The sequence below is a fragment of the Eumetopias jubatus genome, unplaced genomic scaffold (assembly GCF_037043125.1).
Source record: "Eumetopias jubatus isolate StellerSeaLion01/CBP00866 unplaced genomic scaffold, mEumJub1_p1.0 scaffold_13, whole genome shotgun sequence".
NCBI lineage: Eukaryota > Metazoa > Chordata > Mammalia > Carnivora > Otariidae > Eumetopias > Eumetopias jubatus.
The window spans coordinates 14,352,875-14,372,075 of NW_028274819.1; the positions used below are offsets into that span (position 1 = coordinate 14,352,875).

A 19,201-nucleotide genomic window follows, 5' to 3' on the forward strand; every position below is an offset into this window, starting at 1 on the left:
AAATGTTAGATTTTGTGTTTCTTCTAAAATGGGAGGAAAAAAACAAGTTCATATTAACTTCAGAAAAATATAGCATTGATATCAAATGTTGTATTTATAAGAAATAACAAAAGCACATTTGTCAAATAATTCGAAATGCTAAATGTTCAGTAGATTTGAAATGTTAAATGTTTCAAATTTGACTTCAGCATCAGCAGAAACATTAAAAAACTTAAATGATTCCAACCTTTATCACAATACATCGAGATGATTAACTAAGTTCCATTGTTTGATGGATTTTAAAGTAGAATCAATGATACATTTCAAAGCCCCACAGAAATGAACCTCTGTTCTTTGAAAATCCTTAAGAAACTTCAGCCAACACAGTACCACCTACTGCGATTCTATAAAACATATACTTACTTTTTTTCACTGAGTCTCTCAGGAACATATATTTGAAGCAAAGTTTTTTAACATTCCATTTTTAGGAAGTGTGACACATTTTTTGAGGTCTGCAGCTGACAAAACCCTTTTAAATTTTGAATTATGGGCCAAGAGATTTAAAATAGAGATTGAAAATGAAAATTTTAAACCAAATTAACAAAGTGGTTTAATCAATTATCATAGTAATGATCTATAGTAATAAACTCTTAATCCTGACAACAATAAAAACTATATTATGAGTGATTTCATTCTTAATAAGCTGTTGTAGAAATATTTCATCACATTAATAAAATCATGAAAAACTAATCCAAAAGTACATTGCAGTACTATTTATAATATTAAAATGGAAAATGTTGATGACCAAGAGTAGAGCAATTATTAAATTACAGTGGGTCATATCTGGGAGAGAAAATTATCCAGTTGGTGGTTACTTAAAAAAAAAACAGGATACCAAATAGTCTACTTGGTGTACCTACGTAGATGTATATAAAGATGTACATAGAGAGGTATGAATACATTTGATAGATCTATCTATCAATATTTTTAATTTGGCTATAACCGAAATATTCATCCTTTATCCACATCAAAGAGAGGTGCCTGAAAACTCTCTCAAGATCTCTAAGTAGTTGGCTGGGGAAAGTGGGTATTTTGGGTGCTCGATACAGTGGGATCTACAATAAGACCTTTCCTTAAAGAAAAGGCAAATAGACATTGAGGGATTCTATTCTCTGCCCTCCCTTCTAGACTGCAGGAGAAGTATACTCGTGACCTCTACACATATGTGTAATGCAAATTGAGTGAAGAGGTTCTGCACTAGAAGAATAACTTGTTATTTTCTCCATATCTTGAACTATCTTTTTGTTTAAGATTTTATTAGTTATTTGACAGAGAGAGAGATAGCGAGAGCAGGAACACAAGCAGAGGGAGAGGCAGAGGGAGAAGCAGGCTTTCTGCCGAGCAAGGAGCCGGATGTGGGGCTCGATCCCAGGACCCTGGGATAATGACCTGAGCTGAAGGCAGATGCTGGACGACTGAGCCACCCAGGCGTCCCTTGAACTATCTTTAAAGAAGTGGAAGCATATCACTTTCCTGTAGTCAATGTTTTTTGTTTTTGTTTTTTCATTATCTGGCCAAGAACGGAAATAAAATAAAAGCAAAACAAAATACCTGAGTTATTTCCCTGCTTCCCAGTTAAACAGGAAAGTCAACTTGGTAAATTTTTTTCCTAATGTTCCATGCTGATAATAAGAAACTATTTCATGGGAACTTCTGAATAACTCCAGAAGAATTCATCTCATTTTCTGAGCAGAGAAACTTCACAGGTCCTGAATGTCTGTGAACAGTCTGGCAGTCTGGTAAATGCAACCCTCAGCATTATTAGGACAATGAAGGAGCTCTTCCATGATCATAAATTCTTGATTTCATGACAGAAACAGGTCTGAAAGAAGGTGTTAGGAGGAAACAGAAAGAGAGAGAGAAGAGGGCTACCATTTGCTTATTCTCTTATTCTTTCATACACACCCATATTTGATGTTACAGAGAAAATTGTTCTAAATTCACCATTAGTGTTTCTGTATACTAAAATACAAAAGCATTTTAAACAGTAACTGCACACGAATAGAAGTCCTGTTAAAACATTCTCTAATTAGAAGAGAGATGAGTTCAATACAACTTTAAAATAATTGTTGACAGGGAACATACGTTCATTTCTATTTTCAAGTAACCAGAGGCTACTTCTAGCTAGCAGATCTGAGTGGCAGACACTTTGTCCTTGGTGCTGAAGATGTTAAGATGTGTACAACAGACAGAGACTTATACTGTAATTTAAGCTCTTGGGAAATGGGCTCCTTAGGCTCCAAAACAATTAATAATCCCTATGGTATAACAAACTATACAAAAATTAAACTGAGACTACATGTCATGTAATGCAACTAATAATTAATCTTTATGGCACATCATCAGTTATTTATTTTTTAAATTATCCCAATTTGGGAAAAAACTGTTTAAAACCAAACATGCCCCCTCCCAGCATGGGTGCTATGCGATACTACATCTAAGTGTCACATGTGTGGGACAGAGCTCATAAGGCCATAATGAAATAGCATGAATATTTCTTCCTTTCTAATAACATGACAGAATCCCTTAGATTCTTCCTGTAGGGCATGGTGGCAAATGCCATATCAGAATTCCTTTAAAATACCATAAAATTAATGATGCTACTGGTCAGAAAACTATAGAATAAGTCACACGTATTGAGCCCTTGCTAGGTGTTGGAAACTATTCTAAATATTATGCAAGTATTAATTCCTTTTTGCTTCCTAGTAACCAGCCAGAAAACAGTTCTGGGTTTCATGCCTATCCTACAAGGGAAATGATGGAGACACAGATAGTTGCCACTTGGATCAACTCAAAATAAATTGCCCATAAAGGCAATTGAGACTCTCTGGGTTTTCCACTCAAATGAATGTATGAAAAAAGAGAACAAACCCAGAGAAATTTCTGAGGCTGCACTTTTTCAGTGCATGCCCAATGCTGGGAGCCATCAAATGGGACTACATCAGTTATCTGTTCTAGGTGTGTTCTTCTTCTGATTTTATAATATCAATCTAAGCCACAGTATTTTATTTGTGTCTATGTATCACTGGTTGTACACATATAATCTTAAAGGTATATGTGTTCAGAAAGTAATATCAAGTAAATAAATTTGTGTACTCTCAGCTACCACATAATATGTTCCTGAAATTGCTAGGCCAAAGATTGCAGCCAAGGCTGAGGAGCCATTCCCTTTGGTTCTCCACTCCCAAATCACCTTTCACAATTAACAAAAGAGAAGAAAAGCTCTATCTTTTTTTGAGTTGCCCCATGAGTAGAAATCCGTGGGTCAAAACAAAGAGATAGTTGTGATTATTGGTGTTCTTTTTTTTTTTTTTAATGTTATGTTAAGGCCATTTTTCATGTTTTAATTCCTCATTCAGAGCACCTGCAACTCATGGTGTGCATCTCTCCCTCTTTCCATCTTACACAGTTTCTGTTTCAGATTACAACTTCTATGAATGTCTAGTCAAATATTTGGCCTATTTAAAAGTTTTTACATGGTTTTCTATATTCTATTAGTAAGTGTTCTTTATATATTATGGACACAAATCCTTCCTCAGCTATATAACTTGCCCTTTTTGCTCCCAAATTTAAGTCTATGAACTGTTTTGAGCTAATGTCTGTGCATGGTGTGAAGTAAGTTGAAATTTATCTTTGTTGCATATGAATACCCAGTTACTCTTTGCCATTTATTGAAAAGATTACCCAGCCTCAGGAGACCACCTCAGCACGTTGTCAGAATCAATCAACCATAAATCTGTTTAATTCTGCACCTTCAATTCTATTATGCTGAAGTATATGCTCACTTTATACCAGTACCAATTACAATATTTTGTCACTTTCGGTTTCTCAGTAGTAGTGTTTTATTATTTATAGGTATTGGACTCTTTTTGATGTTTTCAAGAACTTATTTTCTTAGTTTTACTGTGGGATTTCACTTTGGTACCATGAAGAAAAAAGATAATTTTGACATATTGATGCTGTATTTTGTGATCATGTTGAATTCAATTATTAGTGTAATAGTTCTAGTAGGGTGTATGCGTACATGTATGTGTGTGTGTATGTGTGTGGATTGTTTAGGATTTTCTTCTTAAAAGATCATGTATAATGTGAATAAAATCAGTTTTACTTCAAATCTGGATGACTGGTGGGCTGATTGATATATATTAATCTAAGTATCTATCTTTCTATGTATATTTATCAATCTATTAATATTTCAATCTGTTTGTGAGTACTGAGAGTAGACATCCTGCATTGTTTTTTAACTATAAAGAAAAACACTCATTCCCTAACCACTAAGTGTGTTGATAGCAACAGCTTTGGTAGATTGAAGTAATATCTTCTACTTCTACTTTATTCGTAATTTTTATCTTGCATGGATGCTGGATGGTGTCAAATAACTTTTCTGTATCTATACTGAGGACATGTTATTTTTGTTGACTTTTATTCTATATGTAAGTGATGTATTACGTTGTTTTTCATACGTTAAACCAACCTTGCATTTCTGGAATAAATCTCAGTTGATCATGGTTCATAATCCTGTTATATGTTTTATTGCATTTATTTTATTTCATTATTAGATATAATATTCTGTTGAGAATCCTTGTGTTTATATTGATGAGGGGTATTGATTTGTGTTTTCTTTTTTTTAAGATTTTATTTATTTTCTTGAGAGAGAGAGAGCAAGAGTGGGGGAGAGGGGCAGAGCAAGGGGGAGTAGCAGGCTCCCCACTGAGCAGGGAGCTGGATCTGGGGCTTAAACACAGGACCCCAGGATCATTACCTGTGCCAAAGTCAGATGCTTACCCAACTGAGCCACCCAGGTGCCCTTGTGTTTTCTTTCTTATGTTGTCTTTGTTTTGCTTCGTTATCAGGGGAATACTGGCCTAAAAACGTGAACTGGAAAGAGTATCATGTCCTCTATCTTCTATATGAGTTAATTAACAGTCGGTACTATTGCTTATATACTTATTTAGTAAAAACAACTGGTGAATCAATCTATGCCTGGATATTGATAGGGGGAGGAAGGGAATATTTTCATTACCAATTGAATTTATTGTTACATATCTATTCAGATTTTCTATTTCTTTGATTGTCGGTTTTGGTAAATTGATCTTTTTCAAATTTGTCTATATCATGTAAGTTGACTAAATTGCTGGCATAAAATTGTTTATACTATTCACTATACTCATTTTAATTTCTTTAAGTTTACTCTCCTCAATGATTGTATTAATTTTGTTTCTTGTTCTTTTTTTCTTAGTAATTTTAGCTAACTTTGTCAATTATATTAATCTTTTCACAGTACAAACTTATTGATCTCTGCTCTTCACTATATTGGCTTGTGTTCTAGTCTATTATAAACTTCCTTTGTTTGTTCTTTTTGTTTGTTTTACTTTCTTAATGTGGAAGCAATGTTTCTAGTTTTAAAAGATTTTCTCTTTTCTAATATAGTTATTTGAATACCTAAATTTCCTTGTAAACACTAGGAAGCATCTATTAAAATTTCATAGGTTGGTGTTCATTTTCATCACTGACCCTAATCAAGAGTAATATAATATTTCTGCTACTTTTTTACAAGTGTTCCATATGAGTTCAAATCAAGTAAGTGACAATGTGTAAAGGAAGGCAGTTTCATATATGTGAATATATATGATTATATAAAATAGTGTGGGATATAATTATATATCTAAATTTCTGAAATAAAGTTAATTTTAATTTTTTACTGTAAGTTTAAAATCACATCACCATTCCAAATTGTTTCATGAACCAATATAAGATTATTGTGCAGTTTTTATGTTACCTTCAACAAAAACAGCTAATATTTTTCTCTCAGTAGTTTTCTGGACTAATTTGGGATTTATCCATAAACAGAGCACAGAACAAAGGATATATAAGTCATTCAAGCAAAATTAATGATAGAAGAAAGATAAACACAATGTCATGCAATTTTTGAAAATTAGGAACCCATATCTATTTGGCCATTTTATAATAAATATTACTAGTACTAGAAAAAATTAATCATTCCTAATAGGCACAATAATCTAGGTTTTATTACTTATTTGTTCAGATTATAATTAAAAATGACAGTTAATTTAAAACCACTTTAAAGGGGTGCCTGAGTGGCTGGGGTGGTTAAGCTATGGACTCTTTTTTATTTTAATTTTATTTTATTGTGTTATGTTAGTCACCATACATTACATCACTAGTTTTTGATGTAGTGATCCATGATTCATTGTTTGTATATAACACCCAGTGCTCCATGCAGTACGTGCCCTCTTTAATACCCATCACCAGGTTATGGACTCTTGATTTTAGCTCAGGTCATGATCTCAGATTTCTGGGATTGAATCCCGTGTCTGGCTCTGTGTTCAGTGCCAAGTCTGATTGAGATTCCCCCTCTCCCACTCCCTTATTAATACCCATCACCCATTTAACGCATTTTGTGCCCAACCTCTCTCCAGCAACCCTCAGATTCTTCTCTATAGTTAAGAGTCTGCTTTCTGGTTTGCATCTCTTTTTATTTCCCCTATGTTCATCTGCTTTGTTTCTTAAATCCACATATGAGTGAAATCATATGGTATTTTTCTTTCTCCAACTGACTTATTTTGCTTAGCATAATTCTCTCTAGCTCCATCCATGTCATTGCAAATGGCAAGAGTTCATTCTTTTTGATGGCTGTGTAATATTCCATTGTGAATAGGTACCACATCTTCGTTATCATTCATTAGTCGATGGACATTTGGGCTCCTTCCATAATTTGGCTTGAAAATGAAACATTATGTGTTCTACAAGTAGGCTAGAATTCCACTTTTCAGTGACAGCATTTTATTAAAAATGGAGAGTTAGAATGGAGACTCAAAGTAAAAAACAAACCAAAAATACCTGTGATGAGTGACCTAAGTCAGAGATGCAGATACTTGTAGTAATGTTTATTCGTTATGTCAACTATATGTGTGTTTGTGCAGATTTTACACATATCCACACTCTTATATTTGTGTGTATATATATATGAGACAGAGAGTAGATATGAAATATAAATATAATATAAGAGATGGAGGAGGACAAAGGGAGAGAAAGGGAGGGAGAGGGAGAACTAATTGTCCTCCAGGGATCATTCTAGGCTCTTTACACATGACATGTAATTTAATCCTCTTAACATTCATGGGAAGTAATTAGTACTATCTCCATTTTTTCAGATGAGATCATATCTGCAGTTCCAAAAGCACTAGACACTGCAACAGCAACAACAACAAAAAAAATAAAGAAAACCAGAAATAAGCAATAAATCTAAAAAAGGCACAAAAAGATAAGAAAAGACACACACTCATGTGGAAATCTCATTCTGTATATAAACTGTTAGACAACAATGTGCTGTTCATTATAAAATAGGAGGAATTCAACTTTGGAAAGGATCAAAGTTTCCATAATAGATACTGAGAAAAGTGTGATTTTCAAGCGCTCTTCATAAAGCACATGAAGGTTATATAGCAAACTAAATGTATCCTAAGGATCCATTACTAATATCCATTTAAGACATTAGAGATTGAAGGAAAGCAAAGGGTAGGTTTAAGTTTGAAATGTGCTCAATCCTACCCTTGAGGCAAATTGAGGAGGAGTAGAGGCAAGCGAATCAAAAATTGTAACTGAGAACCACCTACGTCCTGCCTCTTCCCTCCACTCGAACACCACAGCCCACCCATTCACCCCTCCACCAGCCTCCACTTTGCGACCCTGAATCCTGATAAGAAAATATTTTCTAGGAAAATATTTGGGAGCTCACCACTTTTCTGAGAGCTTCTATCACATCCTTGTTCTTCAGGCTATAGATGAAGGGGTTCAGCATGGGGATCACTATGGTGTAGAACACCGTGGCCACCTTGTCAGTCTCCACACTGTTGCCAGAACTGGGCCGGCAATAAATGAAAAGAATTGTTCCATGGAAGACAAGGATGGCTGTGAGGTGGGAGGCACAGGTGGAAAAGGCTTTGTGCCTTCCTTCTGCAGAGTGCATCCTCAAGATGGTGATGAGAATCTGCAAGTAGGAAGTGACGATGATCACAATGGTGGTCATCTCATTGAAGGTGGCCAGGATGTATAGCAACAGTTCATTAATAGAGACATCGGAGCAAGCAAGCGATAAGAGAGGGGGTAGATCACAAAAGAAGTGGTTAATCACATTTGATCTATAGGATGGGATCTCAAGAGCTAAACACAAGTGGATCAGAGAACACACCATCCCACAGAGGTAGCAGCAAGACACCAGCTCCATACAGAGATTCCGGGACATGGTGACCATGTACCACAGTGGGTTGCAGATGGCCACAAAACGGTCATAAGCCATCACAGCCAGCAAGAAGACCTCAGTGATTGCATAGGTACAAAACAAGTAGAATTGCACCATGCATCCCAGGAAAGAGATGGCTTTGTCCCTGTTTAAGATATTGGACAGCATCTTTGGCACGATGATCGTGGAGTAGCAAAAATCCACAAAGGACAAGTGGCTGAGGAAAAAGTACATGGGAGTGTGAAGTTGAGAGCTGACCTGAATCACTGCAATCATGCCCAGATTTCCTGAAACAGTGACTCCATAGATGAGAAGGAACACCAGGAAGAGGAAGGCACTCAGCTCAGAGGCATCTGTTAATCCTAGAAGAATGAATTCTGTCACAGAGGTGCAGTTCTCCTCCTTCATTTCTACCATGTGTCAGGCTTAGGAAAACAAATGTTACATTTTGTGTTTCTTCTAATAAGGGAGTAAAAACAGATTAATAATAACTTCAGAATAATATAGCATCGCTATCAAATACTGTATTTATAAGAAATAACAAAAACACAGTTGTCAAATAATTCAAAATTTTAAATGTCTCAGTGGATCCCACTGATCAAAATTGTCTTTGGCATCAGGAGAAACCTTAAATGAACCAAACTTTATCTATCACAATGCATTGAGATGATTAAGTTCAGTTATTTGATGAAATTTAAGATTGATTTAATGATATATTTCAACCCATATAGAAATTATCTCTGTTCTGCAGAAACTTAATAAGCTCTGTCCAGCAGAAGGACACCTACTGTGATTCTCAAAAATATTCTTTTATTTTTTAGTTGAGTTTATCAGGAACATAAATTTGAAACAAAGTTTTCTAATATTCCATTTTGGAGAAGTGTGACATTTTTTTGAGGTTTGTGGCTCACAAAAACCCTTAAAATTTGAATTATTAAAGAAGATTTAAGATATACTTTGAAAGTGAGAATATTACCTATCAAATTAGCTGTCTTAGTCTATTATAATACTAATTATCTATGTTAATAAAGACTCAGAAATATAGAACTCTTGAATACATTATTTCTGGAAAGAAAAGTGGCAGCATATGTTCAAAGTCTTAACCCTGACAACAATAAAATCTATACAGTATTTTTTTATGAGAGATTGTCTTCTTAACAAGCTGTTGTAAGAAATAGTTACACTTATAACATTGTGAAAAACTATGTTCAAAACTATATTGCAGTACTGTTTATAATATTAACAAAGAAAAATTTAACTCTCAAATAAAGCAGTTGTTAAACTGTGGTCCATCATATCTAGGACATAGAATCATCATGTTATTTAAAATTACATTTTGAAGGTGGTAAATTAAAAAAAAAGGACACTGAATAGTACACTTGGTGTATATATGTAGATGTAAATAAAGAGGTATGAATGCATATCATAGAGATCTATCTGTAACTTAAAGATGAATCCTTTACCCACATAAAAAAAAAAAAAGTGCCTGAAAACTCTCCCAGATTCTCTAAGTAGTTGGTTGGGAGAAATGTTTACATTGATTATCACATAAGGGAGATTGAGACCCCTTGAGACCTTTCCTCAAAGAAAAGGCAAATAGAAGTTTAGGGGTTCTATTCTCTGCCCTACCTTCTAGACAGCAGAAGGAGTATACTCGTGACCTCTACACATATATGTAATGAAATTTAAGTGAAGAGGTTCTGAACTGAAAGCATAACTTGCATTCTTCACCATATCTTGAATAAACTTTAAAGACGGGAAACATATCAATTTCCTGAAGTCATGTTTATTTGTTTTCATTATGTGGCCAAGAACAAAAACAAAACAAAATACCCGAGTTAATTTGCCTGCTTCTTCCTAATATTCTAGGCTGATAATCAGAAACTATTTCATGGCAACCCCAAAACAAATCCAAAAGAATTAATCTCATTTTCTGAGCAGGGAGAGTTCACAAGTCCTGACTGCCCATGACCATTTGGCAGGCATATAAATGCAGCCCTCAGCATTATTAGGACAATGAAGGAGCTCCTCCATGATCATAAATTCTTGATTTCATGACAGAAATGGGTCTGAAAGAAGGTGTTAGGAGGAAACAGAAAGAGAGAGAGAGAAGAGGGCTACCATTTGCTTATTCTGTATTCTTTCATACACACCCATGTTTGATGTAACAGAGAAAATTGTTCTAAATTCACCATTAAGTGTTTCTGAATACTGAAAGCAAAAACATTTTAAGAAGTAACTGCACATTAATAGAAATCGTATGAAAACATTCTCTAAGAAGAGAGATAGTTCAATACATCTTTAAAATAATTGTTGACAGGGAACATATATTCTTTTTTTTTTTTTCAAGTAACCAGAGGCTACTTCTAGCTAGCAGACCTGAGTGGCAGACACTTTGTCTTTGGCGCTGAAGATGTTAAGGTGTGTACAACAGACAGAAACTTATACTGCAATTTAAGCTCCTGGGAAATGGGCTCCTTAGGCTCCAAAACAATTACTAATCTCTAAAGGTATAACAAAATATATAAAAATTAAACCTAGACTACATGTGATATAACACAACTAAAATAACATGAATATTTCTTAGGAATTCTTCCTTTCTTATAACATGATAGAATCCCCTAGATTCCTGTAGGACACAGTGACTAATGCTACATCAGAATTCCTTTAAATACCTACCATAAGAGTAACAATTCTACTGATCAGAAAACTATATAAGATATCAGACTTATTTAGCTCTTGCTATGTGTTGGAAACTATTCTAAATATTATTCAACTATTAATTCCTTTTTGCTTCCTAGTAACCAGCCAAGAAACAGTTCTGGGTTTCATGCCTATCCTACAAGGGAAATGATGGAGACACAGACAGTTGCCACTTGGATCAACTCAAAATAAGTTGCCCATAAAGGTAATTGCGGCCCTCTGGTTTTTCCACTCATATGAATGTATGAAAAAAGAGAACAAACCCAGAGAGATTTCTGAGGCTGCACTTTTTCAGTGCATGTCCAATGCTGGAAGCCATCGAATGGGACTACATTAGTTAATCTGTTCTAGGTGTGTTCTTCTGACTTTATAATATCAATCTAGGCCACAGTATTTTATTTGTGTCTGTTTATCACAGGAAGCCCGATGCGGGACTCGATCCCAGGCCTCCAGGATCATGACCTGAGCCGAAGGTAGACGCTCAACGACTGAGTCACCCAAGCACCCCTCTATGAGGTCATCTTATAAAAAATATTACTAGTACTAGAGAAATTTAATCCTTCCTAATAGACACAATAATCTAAGCTTGATTATTTGTTTTTATATATTATAATTAAAAATGACAGTTAATTTAAAATGACATTTAAGGAAAGCAAATTGGATCTCAATTTTTTAAATTATTTATTTATTTGAGAGAGAGAGAGAGAGAGAGAGAGAGAGCACCAGCTGGGGGAGGGGCAGGGAGACGAAGAGAAGCAGACTCCCCCCTGAGCAGGGAGCCTGATACACGGCTCTATCCCAGGACCCTGAGGTCATGACCTGAGCCAAAGGTAGACCCTTAACTGACTGAGCCACCCAGGCGCCCCTGAATGGCTCTCAATATTTACAAGAAATCTAATCAATTATTTTATGAAAACTGCCTAAGGAGTTCTGATGAAGAGAATTGAGATAAGAATTTGATGAAGTGGCCATATAAATTAATAATATATTTATGCTGATAGATGATAAAAAGGAAGCATAAAACATAAGACATGAATATATTTTATTTGTTTTTGTTCCCAATATTCTGAGAAACAAGCTAATATTTCTAAAATTGTTGTAAATATTTGTATCTTCCACACTGGGATTCTTCCTGAAAGAACTAAGAGTAGTAATTTTATTTTATGTAAATTTTCATTCCCTCAAGCACCTAACATGATACCTTGTATGCTTATGGCATAAAATAGTAGCTCAAAAATATTGTTGAATCATTGGCTTAACTATATTGCTCACCTCTTCAACGTTGTTCATTTTCCTCACTCCCAGAAAAAACTTGTGTCTTTTTCTTTTGTTTCTCTTAAAAACTTGCCCACACTTCAAGGTCAAACAAAATATGCATGCAATTATGAAACAATCTCTGATGTCCACAGATGATTCTAAACTGTGTCTCTCCACCAAACCTCTTATGATACTTGCTAATAACACTGGCTTGTGAGGTTCTTGAATATGAGTTTATGTGAATCTTTCTTTGTCATCTATTTCACTAAGTTTAAAATACAAAAGTGGTTATTTAACACCTACAACCTATCAGTTAGCAAAGAAGAAAAGAGAATAGAACTAGAATTTATTGCACATATAATATATACCAAATATATTGTCTACACTTCATTTTGTCCCATACACCGCTTTATGAACTACAACATAATTATATCACTTTTGTAGATAAAAGCTGGCTCAGATAAATCAGCTGGTCTGGCTTATAATATCAGAGCCAGGTGTAAGTTCTCTGACCTAAAATTCATATCATTCCATTTTAAATGTCCTGCTTTTTTGAAAATCTGAAGTGATTTTTCATTTTTTTAATGAGCTTGGGGCTCCTGGGTGGCTCAGTCAGTTGAGCATCTGACTTCAGCTTAGGTCATGATCTGAAGGGTCATAGGATTGAGCACCTGCTTCCAGCTCAGTGGGGAGGCTTCTTGTCACCCTGTCTCTCCCCCTCTTCTCATGCATGTGTTCTCTCTCTCTCTCAAATGAATAAATAAAATCTTTAAAAAAAATGAGCTTGATACACAGATCATTCAACAATCACAGAAAGATGTTCGATAGTAACAGAAGTATGTTTTTACCAATGCATGAATTCAATATGAATTCATGATTTTCTGACTTTTCTTTGATGTCTTTATTTCTCAGGTTGAGATGAGGAGATTCAACATGGGGATCACCACCGTGTAAACACAGATACCATTTTGTGTGCTTGGAGTTTTGGGAGTTATGGCACATAGTACGAGAAGAGAATGGTGCTGTGGAAAATGCTAAAGGCAGTCGCGTGTGAAACTGACAGATCGAGAAGATTTTGTGGTGCCCAACTGCTGAATGCATCTGCAGGCTGATGGCAATGAAAAACACTTAAGACAGGAGAATGAAGAGCAGTGTGCTCCCCTCATTAATAGTCATGGCAGTGAAAAGAAGTAACTGGTTGTGATAAGACCCAAAGCAAGAAAAAGACTTTAGTGAGGAGATCTAACAGAAGAAGTGATTGATTGTGTTGAACCACAAGATCATCCAAAAGCAGAACATGTGAGGATCAAGAAAAATGTTACTCTTCCTGAGTATGATACAACCACTAGTATGGCACAGGGTTTCTGGGACATAACAACTGTGTGGTGGGAAGGGTTGGGAATGGCCATGAAGCTGTCATACACCATCATAGCAGAGAGAATTCATGCAATAAGCACAAAGATGACTAAAAAAGAAGTGCATCAGGTACCCTGAAAATGAATTTTTTTACCTCTTTTTTCTTCTTCAAGTTTCTATTTAAATTCCAGTTAGTTAACATTCAGTGTAATATTACAGTGTAATATTAATTTCAGGTGTACAATTTAGTGAATCATCACTTACATACAATACCCAGTGCTCATCACAAGTGCCCTCCTTAATACTCCACCCATTTAGCGTGTCCTCCGCTCACCTCCCTTACAGCAACCCTCAGTTTCTTCTCTAGTCTGTTTTCTGGTTTGCCTCTCTTTTCTTATCCCACTAGAATCATCTCTTTTGTTTCTTAAATTGCACATATAAGTGAAATCATACGATATTTGTCTTTCCCTGACTAACTTATTCTGCTTAACTTGGTACACTCTATCTCCATCCACACCATTGCAAATGGCAAGATTTCATTCTTTTTGATGGCCAAGTGATATTCCATATATATATATCACATCTTTTTTATAGATTCACCAGTTGATGGACAACTGGGCTCCTCCCATAATTTAGCTTGAAATTGAAATATTTATGTTTTCTACAAGTAGGTTAGAATTCCACTTATATGTGACAGCATTTTATCTACAATGGAGAATTAGAATGGAGATACAAAGTAAAACAAAGTAACAAAAATTGTGACGAGTGACCTAAGTCAGAAATACAGGTACTGGTAGTAGTGGTTATTCAGTGATGGCAAGTTTATGTGTGTGTGGAGAATTTATATATATATCCACACTCATATAGTGTGTATTTGAGTGTGTATATATGAGACAGACTGTAGAAATGAAATATAAGTACAATATAAGAGAGGGAGGAGGAGAAAGGAGAGAGAAGGAGGGATACAGATAACTAATTGTGTACCACAGGTCATTCTAGGTTCTTTGCACATAACATGTAATTTACTTTTCTTAACATTCATGGGAAGGAATTGGTATATCTCCGTATTTTCAGATGAGACCATATCTGAAGTTCCAAGGTCACTGGACCCTGCAACAACAAAAATAATAAAGAAAACCAGAAATAGGCAGTAAATCTTTAAAAAAGAGAGAAACAAACATAAAATAGGCACATCCCACGTGGAAATCTCACCTGTATAAACTGTTGGGCAAAGATGTGTTCTTCATTGTAAAATAGGAAGAATTCAACTTTGGAAAGGATCAAAGACACTGAAAGAAAGTGTGATCCTAAGAGCTCTTCATTAAGCTCTTGAAGGTTATACAGCAAACTATATGTGTCTAAAGAATCCCTTATTTATGTCCATTTAAGACATTAGACATTGAAGAAAAGCAAGAAGTAGGCTTCAAGTTTGAAATGTGCTCAGTCCTACACTTGAGGCAAATTGAGGAGGCGCAGAGGCAAGTGAATCAAAAAGAATAACTGAGAACCACCTACCTCCTGCCTCTTCCCTCCACTCGAACACCACAGCCCACCCATTCACCCCTCCACCAGCCTCCACTTTGCGACCCTGAATCCTGATAAGAAAATATTTTCTAGGAAAATATTTGGGAGCTCACCACTTTTCTGAGAGCTTCTTTTACATCCTTGTTCCTCAGGCTATAGATGAAGGGGTTCAGCATGGGGATCACTATGGTGTAGAACACCATGGCCACTTTGTCAGTCTCCACACTGTTGCCAGAACTGGGCAGGCAATAAATGAAAAGAATTGTTCCATGGAAGACAAGGATGGCTGTGAGGTGGGAGGCACAGGTGGAAAAGGCTTTGTGCCTTCCTTCTGCAGAGTGCATCCTCAGGATGATGATGAGAATCAGCATGTAGGAAGTGACGATGATCACAATGGTGGTCATCTCATTGAAGGTGGCCAGGATGTATAGCAACAGTTCGTTAATAGAGACATCGGAGCAAGCAAGCAATAAGAGAGGGGGTAGATCACAAAAGAAGTGGTTAATCACATTTGATCTATAGGATGGGATCTCAAGAGCTAAACACAAGTGGATCAGAGAACACACCATCCCACAGAGGTAGCAGCAAGACACCAGCTCCATACAGAGATGCCAGGACATGGTGAGTGTGTACAATAGTGGGTTGCAGATGGCCACGAAGTGGTCATAGGCCATCACAGCTAGAAGGAAGACCTCAGTTACCACACATGTGCAAAACAAGTAGAATTGCACCATGCATCCCAGGAAAGAGATGGCTTTGTCCCTGTTTAAGATATTGGACAGCATCTTTGGCACGATGATCGTGGAGTAGCAAAAATCCACAAAGGACAAGTGGCTGAGGAAAAAGTACATGGGAGTGTGAAGTTGAGAACTGACCTGAATCACTGCAATCATGCCTAGAAATCCCAAAACAGTGATGCCGTAGATGAGAAAGAACACCAGGAAGAAGAAGACCGTCAGCTCAGGGGCATCTGCTAATCCGAGAAGAAGGAATTCTGTCACAGAGGTGCAGTTCTCCTCCCCCAGGTTCCCACTTTATTGAGCATGGAGAAGAATATTAATAGTTACTCTCCATTATATGATTCCAAATTCATTTTTTGACTGTCTCCTAAAAAAAAGACAGGATAACAAATAAGAAAGTTAATGTTTTCAGTGAAGAAATAGGACATTGCTTTCCTGAAGTTTAGAAAATTTGCAGGCATCGTGACAAAGATGCATAAGATAGCAGTTTAATTCACAGATCACACAAAAACAATCACATCCATAACAGCTTATATGATCCCTTAAAGGAGTCCTACACAATTCAGAGCTTGAAACTGAGTCATTGGAAAGACATCAAACATTATTTAATTAGCCATATTGTTTTATGAAACTGAAACCCCTTTTTCTTGACAAAATGTTTAATGAGTACTGAAAATATTGAGATCTTGGGAAATAATTTTTTAAAATACACAGCATTCTTCTCTGTTTTCCACTGAAATGATGAAAAGTCTATGTATTGAAGATTGTTAATCCACAAGTGTTCATTCTTTATCAGTATGTTTTAGATGGAGAAGTAGCTTTTATGCTCCATACTAGCTTCTTTTCTATAAAATTAACATAGTGATTTTGTTAATTAAGCTATCCCATGCCAGCCATTGTTCAGGGAATTGGCACTTGGATTCAAACTTCCTCTAACTATGACTCTGAAGCCTTATAAAGACCTAGATGACAAACACATTCACTGCTTTAAATCCATTTGAAGAAGTAATCAGAGATGTACATATGAAAATATCAAATGTTTGCTGCCCCTGTAGCATTATTTATGATAGTAAAAGTCAGAAATCAAGTGTCACACAAGAGGGAAATGGTCAAAGCTATGGTACATATATATTATGGAAAACAATGCAGCTATTAAGGGGATATTTTTGAAGAACATTTAATGACCTGACAAATAACTATGGTACAACGGTAAGTTAAAAAATAGTAAGCCATGGGGCGCCTGGGTGGCAGTGGGGGACGTGTCTGCCTTTGGCTCAGGTCACGATCCCAGGGTCCTGGGATCGAGCCCCGCATCGGGCTCCCTGCTCAGCGGGGAGCCTGCTTCTCCCTCTCCCACTCCCCCTGCTTGAGCTCTCTCTCTGACAAATAATAAATAAATCCTTAAAAAAATAGCAAGCTAGATTGGACAGAGAGAATATTATATATGTATACATAAGTTGCTTTGCATGTTTAACCCTCACAAAATCCATGAAAAGTAAATATTTTATTCTAATCATTTGAAAAAAAATGTAGAAACTTGCCTTAATTTATAACGTGTAGACACGTTGATTATTCCTGGAAGAAAGAGTCTCCACTAAAATTCAATGCAGTCAGGTATTTCCCCTTTATTCAAATGATTTCAAGAGGTAAAGCGTATGTGCCTTAAGAAGTCCCAGTTGAAATCTTGAAGAAAAGTGAATAATAAAGATCATTTGTTAAGGATCTGAACAACTGAAATAGGCTTGTTTTTAAGAGTTCTACTATGTAAGTCACAACTTGAAACATTTCTAGTTAAGGACAGTATCTCAGAGTTCCAATAACTGATGTCACAAGGAGTTGAATAATTTGCAAGTTAATGCAGGGGTGATATAAGGATTGCTAGCCTATATATAATATTCAAGATTACTTTTAAATTTCAACGTTTTATCCTGGTTCTTAAGACTTAAGAGGTGGTCTGTAATGGATTCAAATGTTTCATTTGTAATATAATGAAATGTTTACAGAAAGATAACGTTTTCATTAAAACATTTTTAGAAATGTGAAAAAGAAGAAATCCCAGTTTGAAAACAAATAATTATTCTGATAATATGATTTTCTCTCTTCAATGGCTAGTAAAAGTGAGCTGTCTCTTTCTGAGTTCAATGTAGTACATAATCTTGAAAACCTTGCCTGTTTTCTGGTCTAAAGGTGAAAAATCAGGATTTTGTTTATTTATAGAGAAGTGGTTCTTAACCAGGAGAGATTTTTTTTTTTTTATGTTCAGTTAGCCAGCATATAGTACAACATTAGTTTTTGATGTAGTGTCAAACGGCTCATTAGTTGATTATAACATCCAATGTTCATCACAACAGGAGAGATTTTGATCCCTCCGGGACTTTGGTCTCTGTCTGAAGACATTTTTGTCTGTGACAATAAGAAGGAATGCTAGTGACATCTAGTGGTCAGAGATCAGGGATGCTGCTGAACATTCAAAGATGCACAAGGCAGCCCCAGCCCACCCTGCCCCGACACACATACCAATTACACATGCAAAAACAAAAATAGTATGTGGCCCAAAAGGTCAATAGTACTAAGGCTGAGAAGCCTGCTATGGAAAGACATTTCTAAGTGTGGTACCCAAGACCAAAATAATTACTCTCCTTTCTGCTTCAGAGGTGATCCCCATGTCTGTGTCCCTCCACAAACAGTCCTGAGGGCCCCTTCCTGCAGCTCTCAGTATCAGAGTGACTGTTGGGCGTTTCCATGTGGTCTTTTCCAGGTTCCATGGATGAGTCAGTGTGAGTGAGGTGGAAGAAGATTGGGGGGAGACCAAGTACTCTTTCCAACTTGCTTATACCCTTTTCCCTCGTACACCTCTTACCAAGGTATTTGGTCCTGCAAATTAGACTGTTTCCATCCCCCATTGAGATTGTTTCTCAATACACAAAGAAAAAACGTTTTCATAAAGAAGTGACGCAAACATGGCATTTCTTAAAATACTCTCTAATTAAGAGTTAAAACACTGATTTTTATAAATATGTTTAATACTACTACCCTCCTCTACTGTTCTTCCTTCTTGTATATGTGGCTATAATAACTTACCTTATGAGAAGAAAAAAAAAGAGGGAGAGAGAAATCTTCCAGCTCTCAGAAAATATCATTTATGTCCATTCCCAAGAAAAGAGTGTAGAGCCCAACTTACCTGTGGGTAAATATCGCTTCCTCTGTTTCTGAAGATGTGATCATGGAAAGGCTTTATGTTTTTGCATGTATGTATCTCTGGGATTCATGTTCCTTAAGTCTCCCAAAATAATTACTGATCTCTGTGGGATATAAATGA

General features: G+C 36.0%; 2 protein-coding genes across 2 annotated transcripts; both read right to left on the minus strand.

The window, feature by feature from the left end:
* Nucleotides 1-7,774: 7,774 nt before the first annotated feature.
* LOC114203711 (olfactory receptor 5L1-like) lies at nucleotides 7,775-8,710 on the minus strand. The gene has a single exon (XM_028097039.2). The coding sequence runs from the start codon at nucleotides 8,708-8,710 to the stop codon at nucleotides 7,775-7,777; it is 936 nt and encodes a 311-aa protein (XP_027952840.2).
* Nucleotides 8,711-14,718: 6,008 nt separating this feature from the next.
* On the minus strand, nucleotides 14,719-19,107 carry LOC114215200 (olfactory receptor 5L1-like). The gene is made up of 4 exons (XM_088017485.1): nucleotides 19,064-19,107; nucleotides 15,256-16,174; nucleotides 14,831-14,886; nucleotides 14,719-14,728 (listed from the first exon to the last, which is right to left on the minus strand). The coding sequence occupies exons 1-4, from the start codon at nucleotides 19,105-19,107 to the stop codon at nucleotides 14,719-14,721; spliced, it is 1,029 nt and encodes a 342-aa protein (XP_087873611.1).
* Nucleotides 19,108-19,201: the final 94 nt, after the last annotated feature.

Coding starts and splice junctions, on each gene's coding strand:
- LOC114203711 (XM_028097039.2), bottom strand. CDS start 8,710: ATGAAGGAGGAGAACTGCACCTCTGTGACAGAATTCATTCTTCTAGGA.
- LOC114215200 (XM_088017485.1), bottom strand. CDS start 19,107: ATGATCACATCTTCAGAAACAGAGGAAGCGATATTTACCCACAG. Junction 16,175..19,063: donor GAAGCGATATTTACCCACAG/GTAAGTTGGGCT, acceptor TGCTCAATAAAG/TGGGAACCTGGGGGAGGAGA. Junction 14,887..15,255: donor AAGAAGCTCTCAGAAAAGTG/GTGAGCTCCCAA, acceptor TCCTTTCCAAAG/TTGAATTCTTCCTATTTTAC.